The sequence below is a fragment of the Aquarana catesbeiana genome, linkage group LG02, assembly GCF_042186555.1.
Source record: "Aquarana catesbeiana isolate 2022-GZ linkage group LG02, ASM4218655v1, whole genome shotgun sequence".
NCBI classification, from domain to species: domain Eukaryota; kingdom Metazoa; phylum Chordata; class Amphibia; order Anura; family Ranidae; genus Aquarana; species Aquarana catesbeiana.
Window position 1 is genome coordinate 183,841,950 of NC_133325.1, and position 14,646 is coordinate 183,856,595.

Sequence of the window (14,646 nt, forward strand, 5' to 3'; positions counted from 1 at the left end):
CAGACTGCAGGAAGCGTTCCCACTGCTTGCCACCAATGTAACGAAAAGTCCCACACTCTGCTTGAGTGCTTTTGTCATATACCACTTTCTCCAGTCTGAATATAGATATTAACCACATATTACAACCAGAACAAGGTAGGACTCGTTTGATTGCTCAACATGAACTGTTTATTGAAGCACAGGTACACAGGTAATACCCGGGACTATCCCCCCCTCCCTTTGCATTCTGGGCAGGGTAGACTGTCCAATCAGCAGGGAGAGCTGTTGGAGGAACCCCTCCCCTCCTCACAGCAAACGCACTTACACATCCCATAAAACCTAAGGCAGACACAATAGAACAATGGAATACATCTACACCCCAAATGACCCAGCAAAGAGTACACAACAACATGAGATAATATACAATATACAGTATCTCACAAAAGTGAGTACATCCTCACATTTTTTGTAAATATTTAATTATATCTTTTCATGTGACAACACTGAAGATATGACATTTTGCTACAAAGTAGTGAGTGTACAGCTTGTATAACAGTGTAAATTTGCTGTCCCCTCAAAATAACTCAACACACAGCCATTCATGTCTAAACCGCTGGCAACAAAAGTAAGTACACCCCTAAGTGAAAATGTCCAAATTGGGCCCAATTAGCCATTTAGCTTCCCCGGTGTCATGTGACTCGTTAGCGTTACAAGGACTCAGGTGTGACTTGGGATCAGGTGTGTTAAATTTGGTATTTTCGCTCTCACTCTCTCATATTGGTCACTGGAAGTTCAACATGGCACCTCATGGCAAAGAACTCTCTGAGGATCTGAAAAAATAATTTTTGCTCTACATAAATATGGCCTGGGCTATAAGAAGATTGCCAAGACCTTGAAACTGAGCTGCAGCACGGTGGGCAAGACCATATAGGGGTTTGACAGGTTCCACTCAGAACAGGCCTCGCCATGGTTGACCAAAGAGGTTGAGTGCACATGCTCAGAGTCATATCCAGAGGTTGTCTTTGGGAAATAGACATATGAGTGCTGCCAGCATTGCTGCAGAGGTTGAGGGGGTGTGGGGTCAGCCTGTCAGTGCTCAGACCATATGCCGCACACTGCATCAAATTTTTCTGCATGGCTGTCGTCCCAGAAGGAAGCCTCTTCTAAAGATGCACATGCTCAGAGTCATATCCAGCGGTTGTCTTTGGGAAATAGACATATGAGTGCTGCCAGCATTGCTTCAGAGGTTGAGGGGGTGTGGGGTCAGCCTGTCAGTGCTCAGACCATATGCCGCACACTGCATCAAATTTTTCTGCATGGCTGTCGTCCCAGAAGGAAGCCTCTTCTAAAGATGATGCGCAAGAAAGTCTGAAAGAACAGTTTGCTGAAGACAGCAGACTAAGGACATGGAATACTGGAACCATGACCTGCGGTCTGATGAGACCAAGATAAACTTATTTGGTTCAGATGGTGTGAAGCATGTGTGGCAGCAACCAGGTGAGGAGTACAAAGACAAGTGTGCCTTGTCTACAGTCAAGCATGGTGGTGTGAGTGTCATGGTCTGGGGCTGCATGAGTGCTGCCGGCACTGGGGAGCTACAGTTCATTGAGGGATTCATGAATGTCAACATGTACTGTAACATACTGAAGCAAAGCATGATTCCTTCTCTTCGGAGACTGGGTCACAGTATTCCAACTTGATAACAACCCCAAACACACCTCCAAGATGACCACTGACTTGCTAAAGAAGCTAAGGATAAAGGTGATGGACTGGCCAAGCATGTCTCCAGACCTAAACCCTATTGAGCATCTGTCTGGAAAATAACGGTGATCACACAAAATATTGACACTTTGGGCCCAATTTGGACATTTTCACTTAGGGGTGTACTCACTTTTGTTGCCAGTGTTATATAAGCTATACACTCAATACTTTACATTGCAGCAAAGTGTCATTTCTTCAGTGTTGTTGTTGCAGAGGTTGGGTCTTACCAGTCAGGCAGATGTAGCAGACATTGCTGATAAAGACTGTACTAAATACATGCATGCATAGACTGGATGTGACATCACAACACATCATTTTAGTATGTTTATAAAGCAGAACATCTGCCATTCACCAAACATTCACTGCAGTGAATCTTCCTGATGCATGTGTTTTAAATGACAATAACTGATTTATTTACCACCAGTGAATGTTTAGTGAAAGTCTCATTCACTTTATAAATAGGTGCTTATACAGTATGTTCCAAACCTACCAGCTGACTCCCTTTAGGTCCCCAGCCAGCATACTGAAGCATGGTCTCATTTTTACCAGGTGGACTGATATTCCAGAAATGCCTGTATATAACAAAGATGCCCAAATGATGCAAAATGTTAAAACGTACTTTTACATGTCTTATAGGACATACACATGAAGCATAAAACATTTTCTGTTTTAGAAGTAACTATGCAGTCTACGCTGAGCATCTTGTCTGCACCATTATTTATAACAATGATAAAAAAAAAATCAGATATTGCTGAAATACATGCTCAATTCAGCAATTTGTTCCATCTGCAGAACCAATAAACTTGGCTGATAAATGTGGAAAATAAGTGAAGCGTATAAATGATATCTCTTTGCTGATATTTATCTGTTATTCTATTACAGCTGGTGGCTGACTGTGATCTGCTCGAGCATTAAAGGCCAAGTTTACCACAAAAGTCTACCTATTTCCATAAAATAGTCTATATAGTCAAGAGGCTCCAATAAGCATTAAAAATCCGTGCAGATTTGTAAAATGTTCATTAATTATATTGTTATACCTGCAGGTCAATTAGGTCTGCCAGAAAGCCTGGGTGAAAAACTGCTGCATTCCCCACGTTCTACCTTGTTAGGACATGAAAACCATTGATTTTCACTGCTGTAATGCTGGGAGTGAATGTCCAGTGGTTTTCACGTCCTAGCAACAAGGCAGGGTGTGGAGAATGGTGACTGGGAGTTTCTGTATCCAGGCTTCTGGGGGGCTCATATAGCCTACAGCAGGGGTAGGCAACCTGAGCACTCTAGCTGTTGCAGTCCCATCATGCCTCTGGAAGTAATTGTAACAGCCAGCCTTGCAATGCCTCATGGGAAATGTAGTTCCACAACAGCTGGAGGGCCCCAGGTTGCCTACCCCTGAGGCCCTACAAGCATAAGAATATAATAATGAACATTTTACAAAGCTGCACAGCTTTTAATATCTATTGGGGCCCCTTGCCTGAATGGGTTATTTTCCAGAAAAGGTGAACTTAGTGGATCTGACTTCAAATTGTAAAGACTTTTCCATTCCATTCCATTCCATTCCAATGGAAGAAGAAATACATATGCAAAACAACCCAGAAATAAAATTTGTAAGCACTTGGGAGAGTTGGTTGGAATTTAGACCAATCCTCTTCGGTTCTCCCACATAGAGGAGGTCTGCTCCCATGGTTGAGACAAAGGAAATTCCATTCTATTACTAGAGTAGGACCCACTAATTCGAGCCATCGCGGAGGGAGGTTTGGGGAACTACAGATCCATTCCTGGCAAGATATCAACGGTGATCTACTAAGCCTGTTCTGACCCCCCTGAGTAAGGGCGGTCGCAGGCTTTTTGGTAAGCCTCCATTTTTCTCTCTTGGTGGTGGTCATCACTTTAAAGTGGATCTTTGGATTTGGATTTTATGTTCTTCTTCATCCTACACCCTTTTTGGAATTTTTCTTTGGACTTTTTTATCTGAACATTCTTTGGGATTTATTGGGGTGTTATGAACATTTATTTTGTACTAATTGATTCTTCACATTGATGGTTAATGATTTTGATTGCTCACATCACTCCTTTAGTATATTGCCACTTATATTATTATATTAGTTTTGATTTGATGTAATTATCATTGGTTGGTACAATAATTGATTTATGTCCAGCTCTGCATTGTCTATCATCTTTTTGTCTTATATCGAGGTTATAGTGTTCAGCAGCAGGACTTCTATCACGGATATTTTGTTTTTATAATTTTTTTATTCACAAATTTTTCGCCTAGCGAAATTCTCTTTTATATTTATTCCTTTTGAAATTTAGACCATAACAGGTTTATGTGAACTATACTATATGGGAAGTAATTAGGTGCTCCACCATTCCCTGTCTCTGCCCCCCCTTTTTTTTTTTTTTTTTTCAGGTGGTACACAGTAACTATGTACGCTTTAGTGGAGAAATTCTCGGTGGAAGTAAAAAATCGAGAATTTCTCCTCCTTATAAATTAATAAAAAGGGTTTGAAAACTCACAGTTTTTTTATGTAAGATGGAGGTGGCAATGGGTGAGGGAAATATTAGGGGGTGTGGCCCCCTTTTTTTTTTTTTCTTCTCTCTTCACAGGAATAGACACCTTTAGGGAGGAATTTCCAACAGGTGGTAAAAAGTTGAGAATTTTTCCTCCCCATAAATTAATAAAAAGGGATGGGATAAGTCACGTTTTACTTATATAAGAGGGAATGTCACTAAGAGAATTATATGCTATTATAAGGGGAGTAGGATATGGCACTGTTGGTACACAGTAACTATGTACACTCTATTGGAGAAATTCTCGATGGAAGAAAAAATCAAGAATTTCTCCTCTCTATAAATTAATAAAAAGGGTTTGGAAAACTCATTTTTTTTGTTTTGTTTTTTATGTAAGAAGGACGTTATTGTGAGAATTAAATATTATAAGCAATGGGTGAGGGTAAACATTAGGGGGTGTTGTTTTTTTGTTTTTCTCTCTCCTTTTGTGGCTGAGGGGGGAAAAGACAGCGGGGGATGATGGAATACCTCTAACATGATAAAATATTTCTGACATGGTGGAGTATATTATGAGATAGGTCCATGTCTGTGTCGATTGTGTTATATGTTTTGTTTATTATGAATGTTATGTATATGTTTATATGTATTTATATGGTTTTGAATTGAATTAAATTGATGTGGAATGTTTTTATATGTACAAAAATAAAAAAAAAATGATTGAAACACAAACCGCAAAGACTTTTTATAGAGAACATATAGAAATATTAATTGTGTTCAAGCAGTACCCTTAAAGTGGAATTATGGGCATAATAAATTAATAAATGTGGGCATTATGATATGGTGGTCACCCTATTAACCACTTTACATCCAGGGCAATTTATTTCATTTTCACACGTTTTGACATGTTAAAATCAGCATTTTTTTTGCTATAAATGTTCTGAGACCCCCACTTCTAAACATTTATACATTTTCTGAAAGCAGTGACCCCATAAAAAAAGTGTCTATCGAACGCATATTTTTAGGGAAAAAAAATACACTATGATGAATTTTATTACACACAAACACAACAAAATACCCATTTAAAAAAAAAAGGGATTGCATTGACAAGATAGATACCAAACATGTCAAGACTCAAAATTGCATGCACATGTAAAATAGAAAAAAACTATGGTACCTAACATTTTGCATAGGTGATGCTTTAAGGGCTGGTTCACACCACAAAAACACACTCCAGATCAATTTCTAATGCGTTTTGGCATGCACGTTTTTAATGAGTTTTTGTCACATTCTGGTGCATTTTTAATGCGTTTCTGGATGTATTCCAGATGCTTTTTTCCTGTTTATTTTATTTCACTGGTTGGGGTCCAGTGCGGTTTTGGTGTGGTTTTAATAATGTGTTCCAGTGCATCCTGGTGCGTTTTTTAAGCGTTTTACTACTTTTTTTCTGGAACTGGAATGCCATGGAACTGACTGCACTGGTGTGAATTATGCCATTGGAAACCATATAACCTACTAGCCATGCGTTTTTTGATGCAGAAAAAAACTCACTGGTTTGTATGTGGTGTGAACTGTCCTTCAAAGCCTTCAGCAGATTGACAATTATCTCCATGTGTATGTACATACATACACACACACTCACGACAAATGGACTAAATATTTTTTATACGTATTTGTCAAAGAGAAGATGATGAAAGATTGGCTTTAATTATGAATGATATATTGCATTTATATATAAAACTGGAATATTTTTCTACCTGTTCCTTATGTTGTATAAGCTGTAGGAAGCGATGAGGGACACCCCAGCAACCTGTAGTAGGATGAAATAATAGTAAAAATAATATTCCACCTATGCACAATACCTCGTTCACGAGGACGTAGCAAAATTACTTTTTTTTGCACAAATTAACATTCAGTTTTTATTGTGTTGCCAATATGGACACAATTTTCACAACGTGAAATTTGCAAACAAACAAATAAAAAAGCAAACAAATAAAAAAAATGAAATATTAAAATTCTTTAACGACATCTTATTATATGAAGAGCATTAAACAAAGTAGTGATGGACAATGCGGCATTCCTTGTTTTCCACAATGCAAACTTAAGCCTCATACACACAATCGGATTTTCCGCAGACAAAACCTCAGACTTTTGTCCGAAGGTGTGTGCCTGGATTTTGTCTTCCATACAAACAGCAAGGAATTGTCGGCCAACAAACACGAACGTACTGACGCACTACGTGGTTTTTCCGCTCTTTAGCACCACCCTTTGGGTTCCTTCTGCTAATTTTGTGTTAGTAGAAGTTTGGTGAGTGTTGATTCACACTTTTCATTTAGTGCTTTTCATTTAGCGCTTTTCAGTTTGCGCTTTTCATTTCGTGCTTTTCAGTTCGTTTTTGAACGGTCGTTCGTCAATCAGACATGTTGCGGAATCGGAGGAGATAACGTGTTATTTATTATTTGCCTTGGAGTTTTTGCTTTGAACCAAGTCCAGTCCAGGAACAGGAGGAGGAGGAGTTCTTGGACCAAAAATTGATTGCTTTATTAATCGTGACCAATTATGTCATATGCCTTTACTGCGGGAGCTCCAGGAGAATAACCCGGATGATTTTCGGAATTATCTCCAGATGACGGACCCCTGCTGTCACCAACTCTTGGCATTGTTGACCCCCTATATTAAGAAGCAGGACACTTACATGAGGCTTTAATTTTATTTTTGGTTGAATAATGATTTGATTTGTTATATTTTCTATATTTTTGGATGCATAGAATGCACTTTTTGGTTAAGTTTTATTGGCAGATAGCATGTCTAATTTTATTTGTTTTCTTTTTTTTAATGCACAATAAAAAAATTGTGTAGAATACTACTTGGCTATGTGTTTTACTTCAAATGACATTTTGGGAGTAGGCAGTTACATTTAAAAAAATACAATGTAAAATTAACAAGGAACACCAACATAGTTGTATCTTTGATCTTAAAAACTACAGGATAATGGTGTTGTGGTAACTTGCCCAAAAAAAAAAAAACATAATAATATTATTCTTGATAACACTAGAAAAAAAAAGCCTTTGAAGATTTGTTTGCAATAAATTCATCAGTATCACCAGCAAAGCAGCTTCATTATTATCCAATTAAAGAAGAAGAGAATGTGCGCTTCATTTTGAGATTTCATAAATTGCCACGTCACGAATGTTAATTCTCCAGTACAATCGCTAGTTTACAAGACCGATTGCTTCTGGCTCATCCTTGCTTCCGAGCATGCAGCAATTGTCCGATTTTCCTCCAACAACCTGTCATCACACAATTCCCGTTGGAAAATCCGATCGTGTGTACGAGGCTTAAGGCTTCATGTGACACAGAGACCATTATGACTCTAGTTTGGGTCCAAATACTTTCCAGCTCTGGGCCAAATCCTTACTGGTTGCTTAGGGCATTTGTAATAAGTAGCACCCAGAAATACAGATGGTTAGAGATAAGCTTACAGAACAGAGCTCCTATAGTTGAACTGACAAATATTTCAGAGCAAATCAGACAACCAGCAGATAAGTAATAAAGCAAAAATGTCTTAATAACAAAATAATATGAGAAAGATGAAGTGTGGGTAAAAAGTGTAGAGGATAAACTATTAGGCCCCGCTTTCCCCAGCTGAGCCGGCAGATGACAGGGCGGGACCCGCACACTGTGCAGGGACCGACCTGTCAGATCTCCGCTCTCCCCTATGGGGGATCGGAGGAACACGAACTGTCTGTCCGTGTTCATCCGATCCGCTCTGCAGACGGATAGAAAAATAGGATTTTCTTCCGTCCGCAGAATCGGACGAGAGCGGAGCGGGACAACATCGGGTGTCAGCGGATGTACATCCGCTGACACCCGCTATCCCATAGGGATGCATGTATGTCCGTATTTCAAAACGGATGGATGAAATACGGACATACGGTCCGCATGTGTGAAAGGGGCCTTATTTGACTGCCTCCAACACTGGGGATGCGATGGTAGCAATTAGCAACTATTTGAACACAAGGAGAAACTGTTTCTGAGAAACAGAAATATTCAAAACATTCATTCAACTATATTGAGGATTAAGCTGGACTCTTACTTTTGAGTGTTTTGTTTGTTTTTGAAGCTTAAAGCCCACTTCACTCCTATTATGATAACACTCGTTCCCTGTGTTTCACTATGCATGTGCCATTTATTTAAAAAGGAGCCCAAACACAATAAATCAACACACCTGTTACATTTTTTTGTTCTTAGGTTTAGATATGTCTTTATTTTCTACATAACAGCTCTTGCCTACCATTGGTATCTGTACAGCATAATCTTTACACAGTCATAGAATAAAGTGATAGTCTTTGTGGTATGAACAATCATAAATTAAGTTGTGACAAAAGTCAAATCAAAAGACACAACACAGACATAAATTGTAAATTAACTGCTGAAAGCTTGCCTAACCTCACCCTAAGGCTGCATGCTCATCTCAGTGTAGCGTCTTTCAGTGTTTTTCCGGCGTCTTTGTGTGTTTTATACAGCGTTTTTGAGCTTTGGCATTTTTTTATTAGCCAATACAAAAAACTATCATCTGTTGCATCATTTGTTGCTAGTTTTTTTTAATTTATTTTTTATTATTACTATTATTAATTTTTATTTTTTATTTTTTTTTTAGTTAGGGTAAGGCGTTAGAGTTAAGGTTAGGTTAGCATTAGGATTAGGGGTTGGGGTTAGGGTTAGGGGTTATTATTATTTTATTTATGGGAAATTTGTGTATTTTGTGCATTTTTTAGTGCCACATCCAGTATTTGAAACTAAAAAACAAAAGCCCCTAGTGGTGGACTTTTAAGGCACGTACAAGGTAAAAGAGTATTTTGAATACAAAAAATAGTTTATTAATTATATAGTATAAAACATGTAGCATAATCATCCACTGCACTGCTGGATGCCGAGACGGGCTGTCAGGATTTTTCAAGCTCTCTGTTATAAAGCCATGATCAGCTACTATATATCACAATCATTATCTATTTGTTGACTCCTCAACTGCCATTCTCAGTACCTGCCATTTGGCCCCATGTGAATCTTCAGGTCATACCCTGCTTATGCTGGGGGGTTAAGAGAGTTTTGGGCTTTTTTACTACAATCCCTTCTCTTACTACTATCTTTTAAAATACTCTTTTTTTTGATCTGGCATGTAAAACATCCTATAAAACAATTACACTAAGAGCGTTTGAAGCCAAGAATCTGCCTGGCACACCTGTCCTAATTCCTGTTGTTTTTAACAACAATACTATGGAATGTTAACTCAGTAACTCACCCAAATACAAACTTCTCTTGCTAAATACTCATCCCTGAGAAAGGAGATACGTGTACTCCGAAACGCGTTGGGTGCAAGAGTACTGTATACTAATGTATGTACACTGGTGACAATGTTGTAAACACATTCCTTATGCTACATGTTTTATACTATATAATTAATAAACAATATTTTGTATTCAAAATACTCTTTTACCTTGTACATGCCTTAAAAGTCCACCACTACGGGTTTTTGTTTTTTAATTATTTTTTTACTACTACTACTACTACTAATAATAATAAAATGAATAAATGTAAAATAAATACACAAATAAAAATAATAATAATAAATAAATAAATGAATAAAATAAATTAATACTATGTAATAATTGATAAATAATTAATCCCTAACCTTAACCCCTAACCCTAAAAAACATAAAATAATAATAATAAACACAATAACCCTAACACAAAATGAATAAATTCTTAACTATTATTATTATTATTATTAATAATAATAATAATAATTTATTATTATAATTTTTTTGTTCAGTTTGGGTGTTTATTATTATTAATAATAATAATTTATTTAATTATTTTTTTTAAGGTTAGGGGTTATTATGAGTTATTTATTATTACATATTACATTTATTATTACATATTATTAATTTATTTTCTGTTTGTGTATTTGACATTTATTTATTCATATATTATTACTATTCATTTAAAAAATCTTTGCATTTGAGCTGAAAATAACGCAAAAACGCGTTTCCATTAATTTCTTTGGGGATAAAAATGTGCCAAAAACTATTTAAGCTACAAAAACAGCTCCAGAACTTTTTTGAGCTTCAGGCATTTGGCTTCAGGTGACTTGGAGTGGAGACGTGAACCAACTCCATTGAGAATAATTGTTTTTTTTCTCTTCCGGCATTTTGGGGCTTCAAGCTTCAAGTCTAAATCTACCTTTCCTCTTTAGCCTGATCTGCATTTGGATTGTGCTCCAGAGGCTACTGACAGGTGGTGATAAAGCAATGAGGTGCCTCCTCACCGCTTATTTTAACCACATTTTTGCTGACAAACACGCTGCAACCATGTGCAGTAAACACGATTGCATGGCATATGCGGAACTTCCCCATCTGCTTCAGTGTGAAGCATTCAACAGGCTTGCTGCCCGCTGATCCCTACATGCCGGATAAACTTTGCCGCTAGTGATAAGCAAAGCATCCCTATATGATGCCTTAGTCTACAGTCTATGCTTTAATGACTGTATGAAGCAATTCCCATTTTAACCAACCTCATAGAGATGGAGTCTCTGTATGGTCTGATTTTTCTGATCATTTCCCACAAGAACATAAAAGCCTCATTTATATTTCATGAGTTTTACAAGCGCTAAAAAGGCTTTAATTAAATTATATGGATGGTTTAGTGTATGTTGATGCTAAAGCTACAAAAACACAGTGAACCTCCAATACATAGTGTGACGAGAAATTAAATTAACGGGAGGAGATACACTCCAACGACGAAGAACAAAATGTGATCATACTGCCATATCTACAATCTGCTCTCATGGAAAATCAGTCATCCGTGGTTATACATGAAATTGTGAAAGGAGAAAGTCTAGTTATTGGTTTGTGTCTGGCTATTCATTTGTCAAAGTGAAAGCTAGCAGAAAAAGTATCCATTCACTTTTTATTGCACTTAAAGAGACCCTGACACCAGACCTCACTTATTAAATGAAAACCTTGCAGTAGTAGTAGTAATAATAATAAGCACTTGCTTGCCTGTTTCCCAAATAAAAAAAAAAAAAAGTGAATGTTGTGACCTGTGAATATTTGGAAGGAATCTGACCAATTCCTGGAAGTGCCAAATACGGTATGTGCTGGCCCCTGCCACCTCCCCCTGCTGCTGTGTGGGCGCCTGCACTGAGCTCAATGCATGTTAGCAAACTTTAGGATTTTTGTTAGGCAAGATCAGCAATATATTATCTGTGTAGTCATAAAGCAATTAAACAGAAGTGCCAGTTGGAATAGAGTAGTTAATGCTCAAATATGTAAAAAAGCAGAGTTTGGGGGCGGGGGGTCACTGCTGGCATCATTTAGTGCTCTGCTGTGATAGAGCTCCAACTATTAATCTCTGCCCTGTCATCAGATAAATAAGTGGTTGTTCTGTAAGACTCAAATTCAAATATATTATAGCAAGGTAATACTACAAAGTTTCATTTGAGAGACTGAATCTACCTAGGGCTGTTGCAGTCACATCCAAGATGGTGGTGCCCAGCAGTCTTAGGCCTGTTGCATATCATATAATCATCAATAATCGTCTTACAGGACAAGCAATCATGCTTTGAAAAAAATTGGTCCCCTGGCTTAGTTATTTGCAGGTACCGGACACACGGAGTTGACCCCCAGCTAGTTCTGGGAGGGACCACTTTCTTCCCTTTCCTTCTCTTCTTTTTAGACCTACTATTACTCCTACTATACTCCCTTAGTACTTCTCTTTTCTTTGATTCCTGAATTTCTTTTTATATGTATATGGCCCTCCTGGTGTTAATAGAGGGGTCTTTGGACCTAAATACATGGTCGAACAGATGCCTAGACCTGGCCCTGGGAGGGTACTGGATATAGGATGAAAGTATTGTTGTTGAGCCCTCCCGGTTCGACAGTAAGCTTCTCTCAATTTAACGCTCCTTTGACGCATACCCCGTGGACTCTTCTTCCTTTCCTTTATGGTCTTTTATCCTTCTTTCAGGTTTCTTCTCTTCCCCTTTTCCTTTTTCTTTTGCGCTCAATATGCATTAAATTAATAAGGTTATCAGGCCACCAGGTATTGTCCTGGTCAGGATGGTTATTTTGATAATATTGCTTTTTATATTATACCTAATTTTTTTTCTTTTATTTTTATGTTCTATCCTCTCCAATAGGGAGACTCTAGACCAGGGGTCCTCAAACTACGGCCCGCGGGCCACATGCGGCCCGCCGAAGACATTTATCCGGCCCAATCCACCCAGGGCCGGATTCCCGACAATCCAGGCTCGGGCCGGGGCCAGGTCGGCTCGTCTTCGGCAGGGAGCATATCCGCTCCGCTCAAGCCGCCTCCGCCTCCCCCACCCCAGTAATGGAGGGCTCCGTGTGCCGCGCTGCATGCTGGGAAGTGTAGTTTCCAGCACAGTCCTGCACGGAGACAGGAGGCTCGAAGAGTGACAGCGAGAGCGGAGGATTCAGGCAACAGCCTACTAACAAGTGAGGACCCCACTGTGCCACTGTCCCCCCCTCTGTCCCCCTGTCCACCCCACTGTCCCCCTGTCCACCCCTCTGTCCCCCTGTCCACCCCACTGTCCCCCTGTCCACCCCTCTGTCCCCCTGTCCACCCCTCTGTCCCCCTGTCCACCCCACTGTCCCCCTGTGCACCCCTCTGTCCCCCTGTCCACCCCACTGTCCCCCTGTCCACCCCACTGTCCCCCTGTGCACCCCTCTGTCCCCCTGTCCACCCCACTGTCCCCCTGTCCACCCCACTGTCCCCCTGTGCACCCCTCTGTCCCCCTGTCCACCCCACTGTCCCCCTGTCCACCCCACTGTCCCCCTGTGCACCCCTCTGTCCCCCTGTCCACCCCACTGTCCCCCTGTCCACCCCTCTGTCCCCCTGTCCACCCCACTGTCCCCCTGTCCACCCCTCTGTCCCCCTGTCCACCCCTCTATCCCCCTGTCCACCCCACTGTCCCCCTGTGCACCCCTCTGTCCCCCTGTCCACCCCACTGTCCCCCTGTGCACCCCTCTGTCCCCCTGTCCACCCCTCTGTCCCCCTGTCCACCCCTCTGACCCCCTGTCCACCCCACTGTCCCCCTGTGCACCCCTCTGTCCCCCTGTCCACCCTACTGTCCCCCTGTCCACCCCACTGTCCCCCTGTGCACCCCTCTGTCCCCCTGTCCACCCCACTGTCCCCCTGTGCACCCCTCTGTCCCCCTGTCCACCCCACTGTCCCCCTGTCCACCCCTCTGTCCCCCTGTCCACCCCACTGTCCCCCTGTCCACCCCACTGTCCCCCTGTCCACCCCTCTGTCCCCCTGTCCACCCCACTGTCCCCCTGTCCACCCCTCTGTCCCCCTGTCCACCCCACTGTCCCCCTGTCCACCCCACTGTCCCCCTGTCCACCCCTCTGTCCATCCCACTGTCCCCCTGTCCACCCCACTGTCCCCCTGTCCACCCCACTGTCCCCCTGTCCACCCCTCTGTCCCCCTGTCCACCCCACTGTCCCCCTGTCCACCCCTCTGTCCATCCCACTGTCCCCCTGTCCATCCCCCTGTCCATCCCTCTGTCCCCCTGTCCATCCCTCTGTCCCTCCCTCTGTCCCCCTGTCCACCCCTCTGTCCCCCTGTCCATCCCTCTGTCCCCCTGTCCACCCCTCTGTCCCCCTGTCCTCCCCACTGTCCCCCTGTCCACCCCACTGTCCACCCCTCTGTCCCCCTGTCAATCCCTCTGTCCCCCTGTAAATCCCTCTGTCCCCCTGTCAATCCCTCTGTCCCCCTGTCCCCCCCCCCTGTCCACCCCACTGTCCCCCTGTCCACCCCCTGTCCATCCCACTGTCCCCCTGTCCACCCCTCTGTCCCCCTGTCCATCCCACTGTCCCCCTGTCCATCCCTCTGTCCCCCTGTCCATCCCTCTGTCCCCCCCTCTGTCCCCCTGTCCATCCCCTCTGTCCCCCTGTCCACCCCTCTGTCCACCCCACTGTCCCCCTGTCCACCCCTCTGTCCATCCCTCTGTCCCCCTGTCCATCCCTCTGTCCATCCCACTGTCCCCCTGTCCACCCCTCTGTCCCCCTGTCCACCCCTCTGTCCCCCCCTCTGTCCATCCCACTGTCCCCCTGTCCATCCCACTGTCCCCCTGTCCACCCCACTGCCCCCCCTGTCCCCCTGTCCACCCCTCTGTCCATCCCACTGTCCCCCTGTCCATCCCTCTGTCCCCCTGTCCATCCCCTATATATATTATTATTTATAATTCATTCTTTTATTCTTTTGCACTACAAAAAAGATGTGTGCATAGGAATTTAGGAATTAGTTCATATTTTTTTAAACTATAGTGCGGCCCCCCAACAGTCTGAGGGACCGTGAACTGGCCCCCTGTCTAAA

General features: G+C 41.9%; 1 protein-coding gene across 1 annotated transcript in view; it reads right to left on the bottom strand.

The window, feature by feature from the left end:
• LOC141127496 (inactive dipeptidyl peptidase 10-like) overlaps nucleotides 1–14,646 on the bottom strand; it is a 303,439-nt gene that overhangs the window by 137,928 nt on the left and 150,865 nt on the right. Inside the window, exons 6-7 of the mRNA XM_073614008.1 lie at nucleotides 6,003–6,055; nucleotides 2,231–2,312 (exon numbers count right to left, since the gene is read on the bottom strand). Of these exons, the coding sequence (XP_073470109.1) occupies nucleotides 2,231–2,312; nucleotides 6,003–6,055 (135 nt within the window). The remainder of the gene's footprint in view (nucleotides 1–2,230; nucleotides 2,313–6,002; nucleotides 6,056–14,646) is intronic.